Source organism: Mustela lutreola, chromosome 15, assembly GCF_030435805.1.
Source record: "Mustela lutreola isolate mMusLut2 chromosome 15, mMusLut2.pri, whole genome shotgun sequence".
Classification (NCBI taxonomy): domain Eukaryota; kingdom Metazoa; phylum Chordata; class Mammalia; order Carnivora; family Mustelidae; genus Mustela; species Mustela lutreola.
The window spans coordinates 18,085,143-18,107,027 of record NC_081304.1 but is presented as its reverse complement, the minus strand read 5'-3'; the positions used below and the strand labels follow the sequence as shown (position 1 = coordinate 18,107,027).

The 21,885-nt window shown below is 55.6% G+C and overlaps 1 protein-coding gene across 1 annotated transcript in view; it reads left to right on the top strand.

The window, feature by feature from the left end:
- The window catches only part of DBF4B (DBF4 zinc finger B), a 48,004-nt gene extending 30,237 nt beyond the window's left edge, over positions 1–17,767 (top strand). Inside the window, 11 exon segments of the mRNA XM_059148651.1 lie at positions 1,026–1,211; positions 1,816–1,866; positions 2,632–2,719; positions 5,178–5,254; positions 7,327–7,360; positions 8,792–8,837; positions 10,966–11,082; positions 14,500–14,608; positions 14,754–14,878; positions 15,739–16,399; positions 16,401–17,767. Of these exon segments, the coding sequence (XP_059004634.1) occupies positions 1,026–1,211; positions 1,816–1,866; positions 2,632–2,719; positions 5,178–5,254; positions 7,327–7,360; positions 8,792–8,837; positions 10,966–11,082; positions 14,500–14,608; positions 14,754–14,878; positions 15,739–16,399; positions 16,401–16,451 (1,545 nt within the window). The 3' untranslated portion in view covers positions 16,452–17,767.
- Positions 17,768–21,885: the final 4,118 nt, after the last annotated feature.

Sequence of the window (21,885 nt, the reverse complement as noted above, 5' to 3'; positions counted from 1 at the left end):
GGGGTAAGCAGGCTCCCCGCCAAGCAGAGAGCCCAACACGGATCTCAATCCCAGGACCCTGAGATCATGACCTGAGCCGAAGGCAGAGACTTAACCCACTGAGCCACCCAGGCGCCCCTTAATTTTTTTTTTTTTTTTAAGATTTTATTTCTGAGAGAGAGATCAGGAGCTAGGAGGAGGGATAGAGGGAGAAGTAGGCTCCCCACTGAGCAGAGAGCCCAATGTGGGACTTGATCCCAGGACCCTGGGATCATGACCTGATTCAAAGGCAGATACTTAGCCGACTGAGCCACCCAGGGGCCTTTTTTTTTTTTTTTTTTTTTTTTTTAAAGATTTTATTTATTTGTTTGACAGAGAGAAATCACAAGCAGGCAGAGAGAGAGAGAGAAGGAAGCAGGCTCCCTGCTGAGCAGAGAGCCCAATGCGGGACTCGATCCCAGGACCCTGAGATCATGACCTGAGCCGAAGGCAGCGGCTTAACCCACTGAGCCACCCAGGCGCCTACCCCCTTTTTTTTTCCAGATTTTATTTATTTATTTGAGAGGGAGAAGGCACAAGCCAGGGAAGCAGCAGAGGGAGAGGGAGAAGCAGGCTCCCTGCTGAGCAGGTAGCCCAATGCAGGACTCGATCCCAGGACCCTGGGATCATGACTTGAGCTTACCTGACTGAGCCACCTAGGCCCCCCCAACTAAGCTACTCTTAATCTTGTCAAGCCCCGTCAGTGTGCTCTCACTCTGTGCAGACTCAAACTGGTCAAATAACAAAGCCTGTGGCCTTTTGCTGCTGGGTCAGAAGCAGCCGTTCTGGAGACAAAAACCTGTATTTTCTATATACATATATATATAGACCCTATTATGTTTCAGGATGACGTCTTCTTGGGGGCTCGGAACAGAACTGCATTTGGTCTATTTAAAGACATTGATTCTGAAACTTCTGGCAGCCAAGATTTCCTTCCCCAGCCTCTCAAAATCGATGATTCTACATCTGCCTTTTGGTTTGCAGCCACCTCTGTGATCTGGTTTCAGGTAATTGAGGGTTTTCTGAGCAAAGAAGTAAGTTACATCGTGTCCAGCCGCAGGGAGGCGAAGACAGAGAGCAGTAGGACAAGCCCCAGAGGCTGCCCCAGCCCCAGCGAGGTCAGAGGACAGACACCATCCATGGCCCATCCAAAGGGTGGCCACACCAGGCCTTCACAGAAGCCTGCAGACTCGGTAAGAATCTCATTGGGTACGAAAGGTGTGTTCTCTGAACAAAGGAAGTACACCTCGGTGAGCCCCTGTGGGCGGTCTCCAGCTTTAGTTTCGTCTGGTTTAATTTAATCCCTCATTTGAATTCAGGGACTGAATCTAGCTCTACATCCAAAAAGCTCACCAAGTTGTTATCCCCACGCGGTCCCTTCTGTGATACATTTCACTTTTCATGGGACTTCCGTGTCAGAGGTTCAGAAACAATAGGAAGGTCCTTTGTAAACCAGGGAGGACTTGTTGAAATTGAGCCAGGTTGCTCTGCTGGGCGTGTGGAAACTCTCAAAGAGTGGTCTTAGAACATGGGGGACACTTTGACCAGGACATCCATCTCCACCGGGGTCCAAGCTGTGGCTACCTGTGGGTGACCTGGAATTGTAGGTGGCTTTTCCTTTACTCCAGAAACTTCTTTGGGCTCTCGTTCTGCTGCTCCTCAGCTGTCACTGCTCCCAGCTTTCCGAGAGCCAGGTCCCTAGGACCCCTCCCCCCGCCCCGCCTCTGGCGCCTGTGGGGCACATCTGTGCACAGGTAGGCTGCAGAGTCTGGCTCACGGCTCTTCTCTTCCTGTCAGGTGCCTCTGAGCAGAGGGAAGGAGCTGCTGCAGAAGGCCATCAGAAACCAGGTGAGCCGAGGGAGGCGGGCTGAAGGTGCCCGGGGGAGGACATAGCCTTTCTCCTGAGGGCTTTCCAGAATACGGCCACGAAATGCACAGCTGTGGGATGGAGCGTCTTTATTTCCTTCTTACAGATGAGCAGGTAGAGTTCAGAGAAGTAAAGCAGTTTGTCCAGAGTCACCCAGGGTGGTGGTAAAGCCTGGGTCTTGACTCCCCCATCCTTCCGTCTCCAGAGCTAGCGAGAGCACCCCGGAGGGACACTGGGGGATGTGTCTGCACTGCACATAAGCCAGGCTGCGCATCTCGTATAAGTAGCTGTTTATCCCTTTTGCGAGATCCAGAGCCACTGAAGTGAAGTCATGGGAGTAGGAGTCAGGGTGCTCTTGTGAGGAAAGTGGGAGAAGTGGTGTCAAGGAGGGTGCGTGGCTGTGGCCAAGGGAGGAGGTGGGCTGTGCTTGGGTGGTGGGGTGGGGACAGTCTGAGGCAGACACAGCTTCCTGCTTGATGGTGGCGGCTGGCGCTGCTGTTTGTCGGGTCCCTGCTGGGTGCCAAGAGCTTGGCTCACAGAGGCCCTCCTGGCAAACGGACAGACAGCTCTCTGAGAACCCTCCATTCCTTCCTGATCACCAGGGGCGGGGACTGGCCCATGTAGGAAACAGGGTCCTTGGGGGGCCTGGGGGAGACTCTCCCACACCCTCTCTTCAAGGGGGCCACCCGGAGCCCGTTAGGCCTTGGGGAGTCTGTTGCTCCTGCCTGACCGGGTTGTCTTTCCAGGAGAGCGGCAGCGGAGGAGGCGGCGGGAGCAGCAGCAGTCTCCTGACCAATGCCCGCTCCTGGGGAGTGAGGATCCTGCACGTGGACGGTACCGTTTCTGCACAGGGCTTCCGCAGAGGGGACTTGGTGACTGGCTGACAGCATCTGCTCTTAGAGGGCTGTCCGCCAGTGGAAGCTAGCGGAAAGCCAGATGGACTCACTCACTGTGTTGACGCACAGAGGTGGGGGACGTGGACCAGCCAGAGTGAGAGCAGGGCGCGGGTGCTGGAAGGCACCGCTTTGTTTAGCTGTGCTGCACCCCCCTCCAGCTGGTGTCATGATCCTTCTCCACAGATCCAGAAATCCGGGGCGCCCGGGGGGCTACGTAAGCTAAGTGTCTGCCTTCAGCTCTGGTCATGATCCCAGAGTCCTGAGATCAAGCCCCACGTCGGACCTGCTTCCCCCTCTCCATCTGCCTGCTCCCCCTCCTGGTGCTCTCGCGCACTCTGTCACATAAATAAATGACATCCTTAAAAACAACAACAACAAAAAATACAGAAATCCTCCTATTCTCCATAACCACTGACTACATATTACTCTGCTAGGTATCAGCTCAGTTAGTCCCCATTGCAGTCTTTTGCCCATTGTACAGATAAAGAAACTGAGCCTTAGTAGATACTAGGTAAATTATCCCTAATGTCATCACAAGTGAGGAGTGTGGCCCACATTCCAACCTAGTTTGACCCAACTAAATTTCATGTTCTTTCAGGGCACCTGGCTGGCTTGGTCGGTGGAGCCTGCAACTCTTGATCTCAGGATTATGAGTTCGAGCCCCACACTGGGTGCAGAGATTGCTTAAAAATAAAATCTTTTTTTTCCCCTAGATTTTATGTATTTATTTGCCAGAGAAAGACAGAGAACACAAGCAGGGAGAGCAGCAGGCAGAGGGAGAAATCGGCTCCTGGCAGAGCAAGGAGCCTGATATGGGACTCGATCCAAGGACCCCAGGATTATGACCTGAGCCGAAGGCAGACATTAACTGACTAAGCCACCCAGGCGTCCCTAAAAATAAAATCTATTTTATTTTATAAAAGATTTTATTTATTTGAGAGAGAAAGAACACAAGTGTGGAGAGAGGCAGAGGAAGGGGGACAAACAGACTCCCCACTGCGTGGAGCCTGATGCAGAACTCGATCCCAGGACCCAGAAATCATGACCAGAGCCGAAGGCAGGTGCCTAACTGACTGAGCCACCCAGGTGCCCCAAATCTTTTTTATTTTTATTTCTATTTTTATTTTTTAAGATTTTATTTTAGGGAAAAAAAGGTTTTATTCTAGGAGCGTCTAGGTGGCTCTGTCGTTTAAGCGTCTTCTTTCGGCTCAGGTCACCATCCCGGGGACTGCTCAGTGGGGAGCCTACGTCTCCTTCTCCCTCTGCCTCTCTCTGCTTTTGCTCTTTCTTGCTCTCAAATAAGTAAATAAAACCTTTAGAAAAATAAAATAAGAAATAATAAAAGATTTTATTTAAAGTAATCTCTGCACCCAACGTGAGCCTTGAACTCACAACCCCAAGATCAGGAGTCACATGCTCCACTGACCAACCCAGCCAGGTGCCCCAAAAATAAAATCTTTAAAAAAACATTTTTTTTAATGTTCTTTCTTTTATGTAGGGTTGCCTCACACTGTAATCGCCGATTTGCAGGTTGTCATAAATTTACGTTAGAACAGCCATCCTGAATCAGCCAGCAGTGACTAGCCCACGTACCCAGCTCTGCTCTGAGTCTAGGGTTTTCTAATAACACTGTAGGGGGCTGATCCAGATCTAGCCAGAGGCCTGCCAGGGCGTTCAAGAATTGTGCTCAGGAAGGTACAGTCTGGGATGTTGGGGGGCTCTTTTGTCACTGGAAAATCAGAGATTTCTTTTTTTTTTTTTTTTTTTTTTTTTTTTTTTTAAGATTTTATTTATTTATCAGAGAGGGAGCAAGCACAGGCAGACAGAATGGCAGGCAGAGGTAGAGGAAGAAGCAGGCTCCCTGCCGAGCAAGGAGCCTGATGCGGGACTCGATCCAAGGACGCTGGGATCATGACCTGAGCTGAAGGAAGCTGCTTAACCAACTGAGCCACCCAGGCGTCCCTGGAAAATCAGAGATTTCTAACATGATCTAATTTCCTGCCTTCCTGTGTGTTAGGGAAGCTCCTGCTGAGTCTTCCATCTAAGGCTGCATCTGAGTAATGCACGTGGCTGGTGTCGCCCCATCTCGGGCACAGCTCTTCAGTGGTACCGTAAAGCCCTTGTGAGCCGTAAGGCCGCTCCTCTTCAAGAGCGGTACCCAGTGCGGCAAAATAGCCCAAACCCAGCTTGGGTACTTTCCCAAGGAGAGAGGACCCAGCCCTTTCTTTTATTATCAGCAGGTGCAGAGATGACACATAGCCAGAAGGTGGCAGGCAAGGCTGGTGTGATCCAGGGGGCCAGGCCGGTGAGAAGCTGAGCCCCCAGCCCCAAGAAGGGGCTGTGCTGGGGAGAGAGGAGTGGGAGCCTTTGGCCACAGCCCTCTGTTTCCTCCACAGAAATGCTGATGCACGTGCAGCAGCTGTCTCTTGATGCTCTGTGTGTGAAGAAACAAGGGCCGAAGAAGAAGCCAGAGGTAGGTTGTCCTGCCGAACTGAAGGGAAATGGATGGTCTGCAGTGGTGAAGTCGGTGACAGCTTTGGTAAACCCCTGACCCACGTGAGCCATGTGTTCTTGGCCATTTCAGAAAAAGGAGGAAGAGTGCAGCCTCCGTCATCAGCGTGGCCCTGGTGTCCACAGCCTCTCGTTGCCCTGCCCTCTCCTCCCCGTGCTACCTGCAGATCTCCCATGGTCCACTGAGGCATGCACCGTGGCCTGGGCTGTGGACTGCCCATGGCTAGTCGTGGCCTAGATAAAACAGAAGTGCTCAGGGCCTGCTGGCTAGGCTGCCGTTCTGGGGCCAGCTCTTGGCCCAGGAATGAGCCTGCAGCTTGCATGGGTGGGGGTGGGGGATGTTGCGGTTTAAAAGAGCTGTCACCTTCCAAATTCCTATTTGGCTTTTCCTTCCTCTGCTAGAGTTAGAACTGTGTGTACCCTACATCAAGAGACCCCAGGCTGATTTTTAAAGCCACGGTGTCTTCATCCAGCCTGAATCTGAGGAAGGATTAAGCCTTTCAGGTACCCCCCAGGGCCTGGTACCCAGGAGCAGGACCAGCAGTGGTAGCGAACCCCTCCATAGCAGAGGGAGCCCTCCGCCCCAGCACCCCTTGCTCCACACCCTCTGATCTAGGAGTCTTCGAGGTTCTCCTGCTTCTGTGAAATAGATCTGCATTGTTCACCATTCAGAGGGTTGTACGAGGAAAGTCTTTCTCCGCTGCGACTTCTACACCCATTGCCAGGCTCCCTCCCCAAGATAAGCAGTGTGAATAGTTTCCCAGGTATCCTCCCAGGGTCCGTGCTTATGGGAGCAGATAAATCAAAAGTTCCTCTCTTTTTTGCAAACGCATGGTATTTTTACTTTGCCTTATTCACTTAATAATCTTTTGTTTTTAAGATTTTATTTATTTATTTGACAGATCACAAGTAGGCAGAGAGGCAGGCAGAGACAGAAGAAGGGAAGCAGGCTCCCTGCCGAGCAGAGAGTCCGACATGGGCTCGATCCCAGGACCCTGGGATCATGACCCGAGCGGAAGGCAGAGGCTTTAACCCACTGAGCCACCAGGCGCCCCAATAATCTATTTTGTAGATACTTAGGGGTCTTTCAGAGTAAGTTCTGTGTGCAGTTGGCTGATATGCAAGGAGATAGGGAAAGCTTCTTTGGGTCATGGGTGCCCTGGAGTTGTTGCCTAGAGAAGAATCCAGAACCTACATGGACCTGGACCCACTAGATCTCTGCCAACCCCCTCCCTGATTTCTTATTTTTTTCCATTTAATTTTTAATAATATAGTAGCTTTGTTTGACCTTGACCTAAACACAGATTTGTTTTGTTTTTCTTTTAAAGATCTTATTTATTTATTTGAGAGAGAGCGCGCACAAGCAGGGGGAGCAGCAGAGGGAGAAGGAGAAGCAGGCTCCCTGCTGAGCAGGGGGCCTGATGAGGGGCTTGATCCCAGGACCCCAGGATCGTGACCTCATGACCTGAGCTGGAGGCAGACGCTTAACCAACTGAGCCACTCAGGCGTCCCAGACCCAAACATTGGTTTTGACCCACAGGGTCCAAATACACAGCACAGGGCACAGGAAAGCAAGAGGTGTGTAAGCTGACCTGGAACAGCAGCAGGGCCTGGGAGATGCGAGCTGCCGCGTCTGGGCACCTGCCCTGCATCAGGTCTATTGCCGCCTCCCTTTGCATTTGTCTGTACCTTGTGGCCAAGTCGGCGAGGTAGGGGGCTGTCGCTTGTACCCCGGGCGGCACAGCACGGGCCTGCACCCGGGCCCGGGGGTTCTGCATCTCTTGCACTTCCTGGTGTACTGCGTTCCCTCCACAAAATCAGCTGCCACTGAGATGCGCTCACAGGGCTCGCCCCCCCCTCATGTCCCTGGGGAGCCAGAGGGAGCCATTGTGTCGGCTCTGCCCGCGCTTAGGGCCCAGCTGACAGCAGGAAGCAAAGTGGGGCAGACAGACTCACAGAGACTTGCCTCACCAGACCTGCTTCCTCGACCCTCCAGCTCCCTCGCATCCTTAACCTATTTTCCTTTCCATTTAGGGAGCGTGTCCAGCAGAGTCAAGAACGCGGAAAGGTCAGTGTGGTAGCTTTCCTCATCTAACTGCAGTCCCTCCCTCCTAAACGCTTCCCCACGGCTCCCTCTGTGGCAGCATCTGCTCGCTTTTCTGCGGCAGGAAGCGAGCGAGTCCAGGTTGTCCTGTCATGTTTGCAGGGCCTGTGCTTTGGAGGCGAGAGGGCGGGAGAAGGGTATCCGGGAGCAAGCCCAGAGCCGCGTGGCCCGAGCTTCTCCTTAGCGCCAGGACCCCGTGCGGCCACGGCCGGATCCCGGCCCTGCCTGAAGTTTGCCTTCCTCTTCCCTCTGATTCAGGAGCAGTTTGGGGTGGGCAGTGTGACAGCTGCCTACCACTCTCCCAAATGCCAGACTCCCCGAAACTGACAAACAGGCAGATTGACAGCCCGGCTCCCGGCCCCTCTTGGACCGCAGGAGAGTTTCTCCCCCTGGATGTTTCTCCCGGAGCTGCTCTTTAAGTGGCATTTATTCGTGCACAAGTAGGAGCTAAGAAAAGTCACTTGGCACCTCTCATGTTCAAAATTCAAGGAAATCTGTGGGGGAATTGATTTTAATCACTGTCTCAGTTAATTAGAAAGACAAGAAATCGCCCCCAAAAAGTAATTAATGAGAGCTGCTGCCTTGCGAGGAGCAAGGCTGCTTTTGGCTTGGGCGCTGGCGGAGCCTGGGGCGGGTCTGAGGGGGGAGGCGCTGGCCTCTCAAGGAGGGGGAAGGTCTGGGGGCCTCTGGGGCTGCCCGTGCTCCCAGCCTGCCCAGCTGCCCTTCTCACAGGTCCTCTGGGGGAAGAAGATGGGGTTCTTAATACCTAAGAGATTTTGTAAACTCTGCGAATACCTAGCTCACAGAGGAGAGGAATCTCTTGATTAACTGAGCAAATTCGTCTTCCCAGCGCCCCTTGCCCTGTTCATCCAGGATCCAGATTTCACCTTTGATTTTTTTTTTTTTTTTACTGCCCTCCTGCTTTGATCCCTAAACACTCTTTGGCTCTCTTCCTCCCTGCTTTTCCCGCAAAAAAACCCTGGAGTCTCCCACCTGGGAGTGTTCTCAGGCCCCTCGGGATTCTGAGGCAGCAGGAGGGCAGGTCGGGAAGGACCCGAGGCTTTTAGCGGAAATGAGCCGAGACTGCCAGGTTTCTCACCCTGACGGCCTCCAGCGTCCCCACACAGCAGGGTCCCCCATCCTGCTTTGGGGTGGGAAGCCCCCTGCAGCCTCTCCCCACTGGGGGACCTCTTCTCTTTCACCTCAGGTAGAGACCAGAAGAGACGGGGGTGTTGGCTGACCCCAGCCGAATGGAAGGGCACACCTCCGGGTGGCGTGGGTCTCGGTTCTGTGTGACTCTTAGACTTTGGCACAGCCTTGCCTATCAGCGCATTTCCCCTGCGGGCCCTGCCCCGGAGCCGACAGATGGCTCATGTGTGTGTGTTTCCTTTCCAGTGGCCAAGCTGAAGGCACCGTTCCTCAAAATCGAAGATGAGAGCAGGTGAGTTGTGGGGGGCCCTCCTCCCTTCAGCCTCACCAGGCCCGCACGGAGGACAGGTGCTCAGGGGCCCCAAGCCGATGTGACGGTCCTAGAGCCCCTCAGCCCTCCACCTTCGTCTTCCCCAGAAGCCGCTCTCTCCCCCTGTCATGGAGAAGTCTCCCACAGACCAGGAGGAGCCTCTGAAGGTGGCCCTTGCACAGTTGGCCCTCCTCTTAGTCATGAGTCAGAGGTTAGTGACCTGTGTGTGCATTACCTCTTTTGAATGCTCTGCTTTTAGGAGCGCTCATGTCCCGCCCAGGCTCATGGCTCCTCGCCTTCCCCCTCCCCCCCACCAGGGGTGCACACTGACGCTCACTGCTGAACCCCTGCTGGCCCCCGGCAGTACTGGTACCGTCGCCTTGGCTGAAGCCAGGGTGCTTGGGCTGGTGTGGCGGTTCCCTTGTGAGACCATCTTGTACTGGAAGCCCTTCTGTTTGGCGATACAGAACCCTCTTCTGACACACAGTATCTCGTGAGGGCCTGGGAAGGATGGGCATGAGGAGAACCCATCCTTTTCCTAGTGGGGAAACTGAGGTCAGAGAAATTAAGGGACTTAATACAGCCATGTTGCCAATGAAGCTCAGCCCAAGGCCAGAATCTGGGTGTCCTGCCCATCCTGCCTGGTGTCCTCCGCACTCTGCCCTGTCTGTCCCCCAGTAGGGCCTCTTCTTTCTAGACAGCCAGGGCATATGGGGGTAATCTGTGGGCTGTTAGTCGCCTTGGTTATCACTGACTCTTCAGTAAGTACTGGCTGAGAAACCTGCAAATTTATGATGACCTCAAAATAAAAAGTTGACTTTGGGTTTTTTTGTTTGTATTTAAAGAAAAAGCCCGTGTGAAGCCAGCAGAGACTCCTGGGACCAGAGCTTTCTGGGTCTTTTAGCCTCAGGCAGGGCAGCTAAAAGGCCCAATGCCGGGAGCCTGATGTGCCTGCCTATCCTCCAGGCAGACCTGGGTTTCCCTCTTGGCTTCTGGGCACAGGAGAGAATTGGCTTTGGTGGCCCAACCATGAGTGGAGGGAACGCAGGAGGGTGATGAGATGCTCTCTTCTCCAGTTCCAGTGGGATGGGGGGCTGCACGGCCTCTACCCTAGCTCCTTCACTACCAGTTAAACACAAGTGGTCATGGCTCGTACACACCACCAGTGCCCCAGTGTCGCACTGCACGTGGCCGGCGCATGTCACTTAACGGGGAGTACCATACACAGTTGGGGTGCCCCCAGCAGCGTAGGCAAGAGTGGAGACAAGGTGTCCTGTGCTTCTGTTGGCTTGCTCTCCCGAAGCCCAGTGACCTCACCACACTCAACTTTGTAGCCTTCTGGGCAGAAACAAAACCTTGAAGAGGAAGAAAGTGGGGAACTGACTCCTGATTAATTCACCCCGAGACCATAGGACTCTCACTGTGCCTCTCCCTCACCCCCCAGAAACCCATGGCCCACACTGTCCCCTGGAGCACAGGCTATTGCAGCCACACGCAGCGCGCCTGTCCACTACAGCGGCAGGCTTTGCTCGGACCCACAGATCACTGTGCCTGGCTCTGGAAGTCTCTTGAATGTGAGCAGCTTGAGGCAGAAGCATTCAGTGTAGGTCTGACTCCCCAGAACTGTGCTGCTCTTTTCCATTCAGAATACCTCCCCTCGGGTGGTACCGAGGAGCAGCCCAGAGCAAAGACGTTCCTCTTCCTGGAATAGGAAAGTCACTGATCTGGTTTAAACATTCCTCCATTTAGGTCTGCCAGGCCAGAGTCCTCAAAGGTGGAAAGTGGGAATTTGGATCAGGAGTCGGGAGACTTGGCTCATTGCCTGGTCTGGGCCACTTAGCGGTCGTGAGCCCTTGGGCAGGTCACAAAACATTTTAGGCTTCATTTCCTCTTCTATAAAATGGGCAAACACCACTTGTTCCCCTCTGCTCAGACGATGCAGGGAGGGTAAATGGGCTCATTGAGTAGCCAGAGTGGGGGAAAAGCCATTGTCAGGACTGGGATTCTTCGGGGCAGGGGTGGGGGGGTGGGGAGGGGTGTTGGGCCAGGCCCTCCCCTCTCCTCTCCCTGTCCCTGACGGTATTCAAAATGGAAGTTCTCTGTGTTTCAGGAAGTTTCGTCCCTTCCACCATCAATTTAAGTCCTTTCCTGAAGTTTCTTTTCTGGGACCCAAAGATGCAAGTCCCTTTGAGGCCACGACGACCCCGGGCAGCTCGCATTGCACCAGGTGGGTATTGCTGGTCTGAGTGCCAAGGGCGATCTGCGGGCCAGGCCCTTCCCCCGGGGAGCCTGCTGGTCCCGTTTGGGGAATGGCCATGTGTTCACTCCTGAGGCAAAGTCTGTTCTGGGAACTTCGCCCAGAGAAGAGAGATACTAAGCATCTTCATCCGTTTTACTTGGTGTTCTCCATCCCTACGAAGGAATTTGACTTCGGTCCAAAGGGCAGTAGGCTGGTTTCTAAAACTCACATCTACACTCCACCTTCATCAGAGTGCCCTTGGCTCCCATTAAAAATGCAGGTTCTCAGGCTCCACGTGCAGAACCATAGTCTCATGGTGGAGCCTTCAGAACTGTGCTCTTGTGGGCAGCTGGGCAGCTCCCCGGGTGATCTCTGTTCACATCCAAGTTGGAGGCCTCTTGGGCCTGACGTCAGGAATAACTTGGGGGCAGGGAATCTGGGGACCTGCCGCATTGTGTGGCCCAGAGTGGCTTGTAGGCCCGTGGGTATTCCTCCTCCGCAGACGGGTGAGAATTGGAAGCCTCCCTGAGCAGAGTGCAGAAGGGATGTGACCTGGGAGACGGACCATATGCCTCTGTGGACCCCCTTCTAACGGCTGTGTCACAGGGTTAGCTCACAGACCAGGGAACTAGGGCAGGCAGGCTCCCAGCATGCAAGTTCCCAGGGCAAGGGCGGCCTGTGGGTGCCCCCCCAGCAGACAGAGACCGTGAGCAAGCCGAGGTGACAGCCTGGTGCCCTGTGTACCTTTCCCAGAAGGCGAAAGGGATACCCGTAGGCAGTGCTGGGCCTCGGATGGCTGCAGATTGCAGAGGAGCGGAGGTTGTAAAGGAAGGACAGTGAAGCATTGGTGTCTGCGTGGGAGAAGTATAGCGAGAGAGTGGCCCGGGGTGGGGGAGCGGGGAGGCAATCTGTGAGAGGAAAGGTTTAATTTTTTTCATTTAAAAATTATTATATTTTGGTTCCAAATTCAAGAGTTACAGGGGGTGGTTTTGTTTTGTTTTTTAGATTTTATTTGTTTGTCAGAGAGCACAAGCAGGGGGAGCCCCAGGCAGAGGGAGAAGCAGGCTTCCCGCTGAGCAGGAAGCCCAATGCGGGTGACCCGAGCCGAAGGCAGAGACGCTCAACTGACCGAGCCACCCAGGTGTCCCAAGAATCACAGAAGGTTTAAAGTGAAAGATCTGGGGTGCCTGGGTGCTCAGTGGTTAAGCATCTGCCTTTGGCTCAGGGTATGTTCCCAGGGTCCTGGGATTGAGTCCCGCATTGGGCTCCCTGCTCAGCGGGAAGCCTGACTTCTTCCTCTCCCACTCCCCCTGCTGTGTTCCCTCTTTCGCTCTCTCTCTCTGTCAAATAAATAAGTAAATCTTTAGAAATATAAATAAATAAAGTGAAAGGTCTGGGGGCACCTGGGTGGCTCAGATGGTTAAGCGTCTGCATGTGGTTGAGGTCATGATCCCCCGGGCCTGGGATCAAGCCCTGTGTTGGGCTCCCTGCTCAGCGGGGAGCCTGCCTCTCCCTCTCCCTCTGCCTCTTCTGCTCATGTTCTCTCTCTGTCTGTGTCTTGAATAAATAAAATCTTTTTTAAAAACTAAAGTGAAAGGTCTCTATTCCACACCTACTCTCCTGTTTCTAGGTTGTGGTTCTGTGTCCAGAGATAATTTGTGTGGGGTGCCTGAGTGGCTCCTTTGGTTAAGCAGTTGCCTTCGGCTCAGGTCGTAATCCTGGAGTCCCAGGATTGAGTCCCATATCAGGCTCTTCTCCCGCCAACCTCTCTCCTCTCATCTCTCTCAAATAAATAAAATCTTTTAAAAAACAAACAAAAAAAAACATAATTTGTGTGGACAGAAGTACATTGTGTGCCCTTCACTCCTCTTCTGTAAAGAGTAGCATAACATTGGCTGGGCTAGATCTAGCCTTTTCCACTTAATGTATCCTAGATTAATTTCCCATTAGTCCTTAGAAAGCTTCCTCATGGGGCGCCTGGGTGGCTCAGTGGGTTAAGCCTCTGCCTTCGGCTCAGGTCATGATCTCAGGGTCCTGGGATCGAGCCCCGCATCAGGCTCTCTGCTTAGCAGGGAGCCTGCTTCCTCCTCTCTCTCTGCCTGCCTCTCTGCCTACATGTAATCTGTCTGTCAAATAAATAAACAAAAATCTAAAAAAAAAAAAAAAAAAAAAAAAAAAAAAAAAAAGAAAGCTTCCTCATTCCCTCTTAGGGCTTCAGGGTTTTCCATCAGATGGTCTTACTGTACTTTCTGTAACCGGTCTCTCCTTGATGGATGCTTAGATTATTTCCAGGCTTTTGCTGTTATAAATAATGCTGCAATGAATAATCTCACTCAGAATATATTTGTGAACCAAATTCCTAAAAGCAGAGGTGCTGGATCAAAGGGTTATAACATTTATAATGTTGATAAACGTGGCCAAATCACTTCTCATGGGGGTGAAGCCCATGTGCCCACATGCACCCCGGCCTGCACCCGGCTGCCCCCCCCAACCCCAGGCCTGCCCCCGTGCCGACCTCCGCCAGCCTGCTGGGTTAAAAACTATGTCTTGGTGTGATCTGCATTGTCCTTTTTTTCTCATTACGGAAGAGGTTAAGTACATTCTTACGATTTGAACATTTGAATCTCTTTCTGTGTGAACCTTCTTTTTGTCTGTCATTGGCTTTTCTTTCTTTTCTAGTTGCTTTTCTTACTGATTTGTCAGGAGCCCTCCACGTATTAGGGAAATGAGCCCCTGTCCGTGTTATTAGTTATAAATACCCCCCTCCCCTGTCTGTGATTTGTCTTTTGTTTGCATTTCCTGCCATGCATACATTTTTTTTAGATTGCATGTAGTTGAACTATCAGCTTTTTTCTGCTTTCTGAATTCTCCATCCTGCTCAGAAAGTCCTTGACGGGGACTATTTTGGACTTCGTTGAGTTTGCTCAGACAGCCAAGCAGCCGCTAAAAATACGGGCCTGAAATTAAGAAGAGGAGTCCGGTTGGAGAAGGAGACGGGCAGGTCCTGAGTGAATGTATCAGCTCTGCAGGGGACAAGCCGGCGGGGCAGGGGGCAGTCAGGGGAGTGGAGGGCAGGAACAGCACAGGCCCCTTGCTGCCACTGAGGCCTTGACCCTGTCATCACTCAGCGCGGAGGGATGAGGCTTTGGGGGTGAGCTCGAGCCACGTCTGTCCTGGGAGGCATTCCTGCCGCCACCTGTCCTCACCTGTGCTTTGCCATGTTGGGGCAGGGACAGGATGGGGTGCCCGCCGGGAGCGCTCCCCCCTTCCTTGTTGCTTCTCCTGCCACCCCTGGACAAGAGTCCCAAGTGGGGGCAGGCCTGCCCATGCCTGCCGAACTGTTTTGGTCCACCCCGCTGAGGGCCCCAGCCGTGATCGCTTCCCCCCACCCCGCGCTTTCCCCAGAGAAGCCAAAGACCGAGAGCAGAGCCCGCAGTCAGCTGCCCGCACCCTGCCCAGGAGGAGGAAGGGCTTCTGTGAGTGCTGCCAGGAGGCCTTCGAGGAGCTCCATGCGGTGAGCCCTCCCTGCCCAGCAGCTTCCCTGGGTCTGCTCTGCCAGCAGCCTTCCCCCCCGGCCCCCGCCTCCACCCTGCTTGTCCAGCCCTGCTCGTCCTACCCTACTCCTGTCTAATTCCCTGTGCCCCTCTCACCCCGGGCAGCATCTCCAGAGCCCCCAGCACCAGGGCTTCGCCCTAGAAGCCCACCCGTACGCAGAAGTCGATCGGGTCATCGCCCAGCTGTGCCGCAGCTCTGCCGATGCCCCACCGTGGGCCAGCCTCCCCAGGTGAGCGCCCTGCGCCGGCCCTGCCCCTGTCCTCGCTCCACTGCTGCTGCCCACGATGGGGGGGGTGGAGCCCTCAGCCTAGTGACATCGGGGACCGGGGACCAGGCTGCGGCGGTTTTCTCTTTTCCACCAGCTTCTGTCCTGGTTCTCTTGGGGATTGGTGGGGGTTGGGAACCCTCCATTTGTGGCTCTGGCTGATGAGGACTGGGCCCCCACCAGCACCAGCATGGCTGTGCCTGTGGGGGTGGGGAGCGCAGCTGATCCTTTGCTGCTCCTGGCATGTCCCTGGTGATGTGCCTGTGTAGAAGTATCGAGGGGGGCTCCTGGGTCCCTCCCAGATGGGTAAAGAGCCAGATCTCTTCTGCCTTTCTAGAAGTTACCCCCGACCCAAAAGGATTGCAGGGTGTTCTCTAGAATCCCAGCATCCTTGGAGCCCAGCTTCCCCTGCTGCCCACCAAGGAGCGGGGGCTTCCCCTCGCAGGCCAAGTCTTCAGCTCCCTGGGCTCCACTTGGAGAGCCAGGCCTTGTGCTGCATCTTCTAGCCACCAAAGGGCACAGCCTCCACTGCAAAGTTATTAAATGGAACAGCCTCTAACCTGTTCCTCTGGGCAGCACTGACCACAGGCCACAGAGCCAGGAGAGGCGCAGACAGCACTGGCCGCTGCTGCAAGGGGAGCCCGAGAACGGACCTTTCGTGGAGCCCCGAAGTGGGCCGCGCTCTTCAGCACACCAAACCTGTGAGGGTAGCCCTGTGCAAGCTGCACCCCGGCCCGACCCCGACCCCCACCCAGGAGGGTCCCAGCCTACCACCTGCTCTGGAGTGGAGCCCCAAGGCCCACTGGACATGTCTGTGCCCACAGGCAGCCGGACTCCCCAACTTCAGATGGTGATCCTCTGCGGCTCGAGACTCTGCCTCCCAGCCAGCCCTCCTGTCCCCAGGCAACGTCTCCCAGGAGGAGAGAGGAAGACGAGCACCCGGGTGCCCTAGAGCCAGATGGAACAGCAGGCAGCATGAAGCCCCCTACTGAACCCCCTGCTGAAGCTGCTGGGTCTGGCAAGATGCCAGGACCAGTAGCCAGCTGCCAGGAGCTGGGGGGACCGATGGATGTCATTGCAGACCCCCAAGGGACACCAGAGTCCACGAGCCCTGGACACCAGTGCCACCTGACAAGCTCTGGTTCTGCGGAATTCTCTAGCCCGGACGTGGCCCCTGGTGGCCACAAGCGGAAGGTTCAGTTCCCCAGTGGCAATCCCGAAAAGAGGTCAGGGGTGTCCCAGCCACAGGCCTCCTTCTTCGTCCTGAGAGCCAGCAGCCCTGGTGGCACCAGGACAAGCAGCAGCAGGCCTCTCTCCTCCCTTCCCCTTCCAGGCCACGAGCACAGGCCTTTGGCCTCCCTCCTCCCCTTATGCCACCCACAGACCTGCCTCTCCCTCCCAGAGCCCTTCCCCTGGCAGCCCACAGAGAGGCCAGCAGAGTGCTGGGCCGCACAGCCCCCTTGGCCTGGGGGAGAATGGCCCCCGGGGATCTGAGGAGTCAGAGAGTGCACCCCCAGCCCTGTCTGTGGCTGGCTAGCCTGCACCCTGCTGCCCTGTGGCTCCAGGCCAGCTGTCCGCCCACCTGCACACTGCGGCTGACATGCAGGCCCCAGGAGGACCTGTAAGAGCCAGTCCGCCTCTGTACCCCCCACCACCACCAGGCCTCCAAGGAGCCGGCTGTGCCCGGTGGCTCCGCCCCCCTACCTCCCTGTCTCCCAGCACCGGCAGAGGACCGCTCCCCGAGTTCTCTGGGGCAGCAGCAGCCCCTGGACCCAGGGTCAGAGCCACACAGAGCGCCTCAGGGCCTCACCGCAAGAGCCAGAAGAGCCCCATGGCCTGGCCTTTGATGTCCAAGTGAGCAGCTGCAGTCATGGCCAAGCTCTGTGGGTCACGGCCAAGCTCTGTGGGGTCAACAGAGCCAGTCCACCACTCGCCAGGTCTGTGGGTGGGGAGGACCAAGGGAGTCTGGGCGGGGGGGCCTCCCTCTGCCCCTCCCTCCAGCCGTGTCCCAACCGGAGGGCAGTCATCCGAGCCTGCTGCCCACTCCAGGAGGCAGAGGCAGGGGTGGCGTAAGGAGGGACCACAAAGAGGCTGGAGCAGCAGGAGCCCTGGCCTGGCTTCCTGTCCCTCTGCAGTCACTTGCCTCGTGCAGCAAGTTTTGGTGTTCCCCACCCCCACCCCAGCTTCCCTTCCCAGGAGCATGTGGCTCTCCTGCTTTCTGAAATGCCTGTTTGTCCCCTCCCCCAGCCCCCCACGCGCGTGCACACAGATCCTCAGGAACATACGAAGCAGAGGAGGGGCGGCTGCAGCACCTCCAGAGCTCCCTCGCCCCTGCGTTTGGGGGGAGCCCAGCACTGAATGGACCTTCACCCTGAGCCCCGGGGACGGCCAGACCCCACACACACATCCAGGGACCCTTCTGCTTTTCCATGGCTGCCCCCCCATCCCATTTCTGCTATGCCAGGGTCAGCAGTTCACCTGCCAACTTCTGCATCACCCTTTCCCTCCCTCCCCAAGGACCTCCCCCCATTTCTTCCAGCCAAGCCATTAATCTGGAGACAGAGATGGGTTTGCTATCGATTCTCTGGCCACTTTTTTTTTTTATTATTCCATTCCGTGCTGTGGTTCTTCTCACCCTTCTCTGCCTCTGTGAGTTTGTTTCTTTAAATGTTGGAGCTACCAGAAGCCTGGTGCTATGCTGTGTCTCATTTTGGAGAAGGAAGGGGGGCCTAGCTGCGGGTGAGGACCTGAGTTGTTACTTTGGAAATAGAGCAACTGTATGTACAACCACCCTCCTAGAGGTCATGTTTGGCCTTTTTATGCCATTCCTGTTAAATTCCATAATTAATCTTGGTTCAGGAACTGTAAATAAATTTGTTAATAGCAAATAGCAAAGGGACAGGGCTGGAGTGCAGTGTGTTGGGCCCCAAAGTGCCCTGCAGTGACCCCGAGCAGGGCCGCGGGCCCGGTAGACATGGACGGAGTAAGTGACCGGCAGGATGGGAGCCCCCCACACGTGGGACAGTGTGTCAGCCGCCACCCTCCCCCGCCCGGTGCCAGAGGGCTGTGGGGCGGAGGGGCTACATCTGTCCCGTCTCTGGTCACTGACTTGGTTCGACCTGCCAAGCGGTCACCTCCAGAGGGCATGGCCACAGCCCACTGCCAAGGAAACTCCTTTGCTCTCATGAGCTTTCCTGCTGGGGCCCTCTCTCTTGTCCCCCGTTGCTTCTTCCACAGCACTGCCACTCTGGATGAGAAGTTCCCCCCCACCCCTTTCTCAGACCTCTGGGATGTCCTCCTGTGCTGCTCAAAGACCAGCACACCCAGGGCCATCACCCTCCTCACCATCTACCTAGGACCTCACAGCCGGCTGGCCTTACCCTCCCAACTCAACGGTTGTGACCTTGGATATCACCTCTCAGCCAGGCCAAGGCCCAGGGCTTTCTCTCCTTGTCCATGTCTCCATTCCAGCCTCCAGGATATAAATTTAGAGGGGACCCTAGGAGACCTGAGCTCAGACAGAGAGGTGCTGGCCCATATGTTAGACCATAAGTGGCTCCTTGACATGGGGACTATTCGAACCCCCTCCCTTCCACTCTTCTGCAGATGACCTTGACTCAGACCACATAGGCACTGCCTCCCCCTGCTCTCCAGCCCCTTCCTCCATCTGACTCTCAGAGAAGGAGCCATGTGTGCTCCCTGTCACCGTCCCTGCTTTCCAGTCCACCCTGGTGAGCCTTGTCAAATTCCTTCTCGGATTTGTCAAATTCTCTTCCCTGTGCCCTAATACTCCAACCTGGAAAATACTCGCATTGATTCAGCAGGCTGCCCCCTGTTCCCCAGCTACTTCCTGCGGTCTGCAGCCACTGCCTCCATGTCTGCGCCTGCTCGCCCTTCCAAAGGCTCTGCCTGAAGCGCTCCACTGGGCTTGCCCCTCCCAAGGTCATGGATAACCCGAGAATTATCAAAGTTGGCCGCCTCCTCTCCTTTTCCACCTTGAAACCTGGCTCCCTGCTCCGTGTCCCCCACCACCACCAGCCTGGTCCTTCCCTCCCCCAGCCTCGGGCCTCTGTACCAGCCTCATTGAGCACAGGCCTAGATGTCTACCCTGAGTCAGCTCCTGGAGCCCTAACCCGCCCTTCCGCACCCCTGCTTCCCCAACCTGGGACCTTTGTCCTCAGCCCCATCCATGCGCTGCTCTTTCCTTTTGCAGATGGGACCAGAATTGGTACCTCTACCCTTGGCTTCCTTCTGAATTCTACTCTTCCCCTGCACTGTGGGAAAAGGCAGGGGATCTCACCACACCCCGGCTCACACTGACTTCCGGCAAGTCCCTCGACTACACTGGGCCTCAGTTTCTTCATGTTTCAGTGAGGGGCTTGGATGAGATGACTTCAAGGGTCCTTCTTCCCAATAATAAAATACCCGATGGCCAACGAGTTCCTCATATCCCTCTACTGCCACTACTACAGACCTACTTACCTAGAAACCCGTTCTTCCAGCCAGGACCGCGCCTCCCCTTCCCACTGCGTCCCCCTGTGTCTCCCTGTGTCCCACGCCTCTCCTGGCATTTTCTCCCTCTGTCCCTCAGCCTCTCGCATCAGACTCAGGTCCTTCTGGCCCCTCCCCTTGCTGCCCGGCCTCTCCCTGCTCTCTGCCACCCCCTGGTCCCTTGTCTGGCCACCACAGGCACTCCAGTGCTAAGGCCGCTCTCGGTCACCAACCTGGAACGCCCCTCGATGACAGCAGGAATGCCTTGCTCTTCGAGATGCAGGTTTCAGATTCCCCGAGAACCCCATAGTATGTGCCTGTAGGTTCCACGGGCCCACGCTCCCATATGGGGCCTGCCCATAACTGACCTTTGGCAAGGATCTTGGGACACTTTTCTTAGTCTGAAAAATGGAGGTAATGGTAGTTTCTGCCTCACTGGGAAGTTGCAAGATTTAGATCTGTTTGTGAGGTTATAAACACGGTAACACACATTATAAACACTCAGCAAACTGTTCGTCTGTCCCCCCCCCCCACCCTGGAATCCGTACCTGTGAGGCCTCTCCGAGCTCTCCAATAGGGCTTATTTTCACTAATGTCCCACCTCGTGACCCACAGCCCCATCCCCGGCGTGTGTTTTTTGGCTGAAGCTGCTAAGGGGGTCTGTGAGACACCCTGACTCCAAGCCCCCCACTTTCCAACAGCTGGTTCTCCAGAATCTGAGGAGGATCCCGGGTGAGGGGGAAAGGGACGGGGGGGGGGGGTGCCACATCTTATGCCAGTATGTCGGACTGTTGGGGACATGACTACAAACCTCCCAAAGGATGGCTCTTCCTGGGACACCCCCACCCCCACACCTCTAATTCCTCCCTGAGCGTCAAGAGTTGGAAGGAAGGGTTCACAAGAACGACCGACAGGGGGGGTCACTAGGCTTCCCTGGGGAGAGTTAGCAGGTCAGAGGGGTGGCTCTCTCCCAGTGAAAAGGACAAGGTGCCAGGCTGGGATCCGGGAGAGAATAGAAGGCACTTCTGGTTCCGATGTCCTGGGCATTTCTCTGCTCTCCAGCCCTCAGCATCATGTCAGCCGGGGGTCTCTCCCTGGGCTGAATGGAGGGCCCCAAGGGCTCCCCAGCCACAAAACTGTCCCTTGGGTCTAGGACAAGGGCCACAAAGCTGGTTTTCTCCTTGGCATGTCTGGGGCCACAGGGACAGTGCGAGCCCAGGTCCAGTGACCCTCCTGTGCTGCAAGCGCTGCTCTGAGCACTTGAGGCCGGCCCCTCATTCATCCCCCAGCAGCGCTGCCAGGAAAGGCCTTTCCAACTCCCATTTCACAGAGAAGGAAACAGGCTCAGAACATCTGGGAGACTGGTTCCAGGTCACACAGCCTTTCACCAGGACTGGGACACCAGCTGGTTGGCTGGAGCCCTCATTTCTGCTGTTCATGGGGCTTCCCCCAGCCCCTCGCCTGGCATGGTCTCCACTCCAAGCCTCACGGCCTGGGCACGGGGCCTGGGCAGCCTCCACTGGCAGGGATCATGCCTACCATATCTTCCAGGTTGGAGTTTTGGGGCAGAGGTAAGGAGAGGAGCCAAGGGCAGCAGACCCCCCCCCTCCTTACCTGTGGCTGCTAGGACTACATCTCGGCCCCACATCAGCCCAGCTTGGCCCCTGTGTGGGAAAATTTGAGGGAAGAACTGGCTGAAGGCCAGGACTTCAGGGAAGGAGGCCTCAGGCCTCTTGGTGGTAGAGGCTCTTTAGGGATGGCTGTGGGTAGGGACCAAAGCCTCACAGCTCCCTCAGCAGAGATGACCCAGAGGGTGGCATCAAGACAGAATAGTGGCCCCCAGCCTCTGATTTCCAGAGTCCTGCCCTTCTGGGACAGAGAAGCTATGGGCAGAAGGGACCAAAAGAGCCCACCATAGCTGTGGCCCTGGGGTAAGGCTTTTCCCAGGGAGCCCCTGCCTTGAAGAGAGGCTTCCTCGACAGCTCCTGACCTCAGGAGAGGAGGTTGAGGAGAGAAACAAGCGAGCTTCTGCTGGGGAGAGACGTGCAGCTTGTAGCAGAACTGACCTGGAGGACAAGAGAGAGGAGGTGGGACCTCGGGCTCGGGAGTGGGGCGTGGTCCAAGGAGGGTCAAGATCCCAGCTGGGCTGTGGGCGTCACAGGGCCATACAGAGGAGCCACCCCTGGAGCTGGCTCAGGATGTCACCGGAGAGGAGTTAGACAAGGAAGGACTCCTAGCGGAAACCCAAGGAACCAAAGCCACAGAAATCATAGCCATGCCCCTTCACCGAGGACGCCCAGGCCACAGACTGGGTATGCCATGTGGTCTTGGTCATGTCGTGAGAGGGGTCCAGACTCCCCCAGGTCCAGTGTCCCCCATTGTGAGATGCCTATCCTCTTGGGAGGCACATGGGATCGTGCCCTACTGCTGTGGCCCCGGAACTGGCAGGCCAAGATGAACTCGCTCTGGGGGGACCTGGG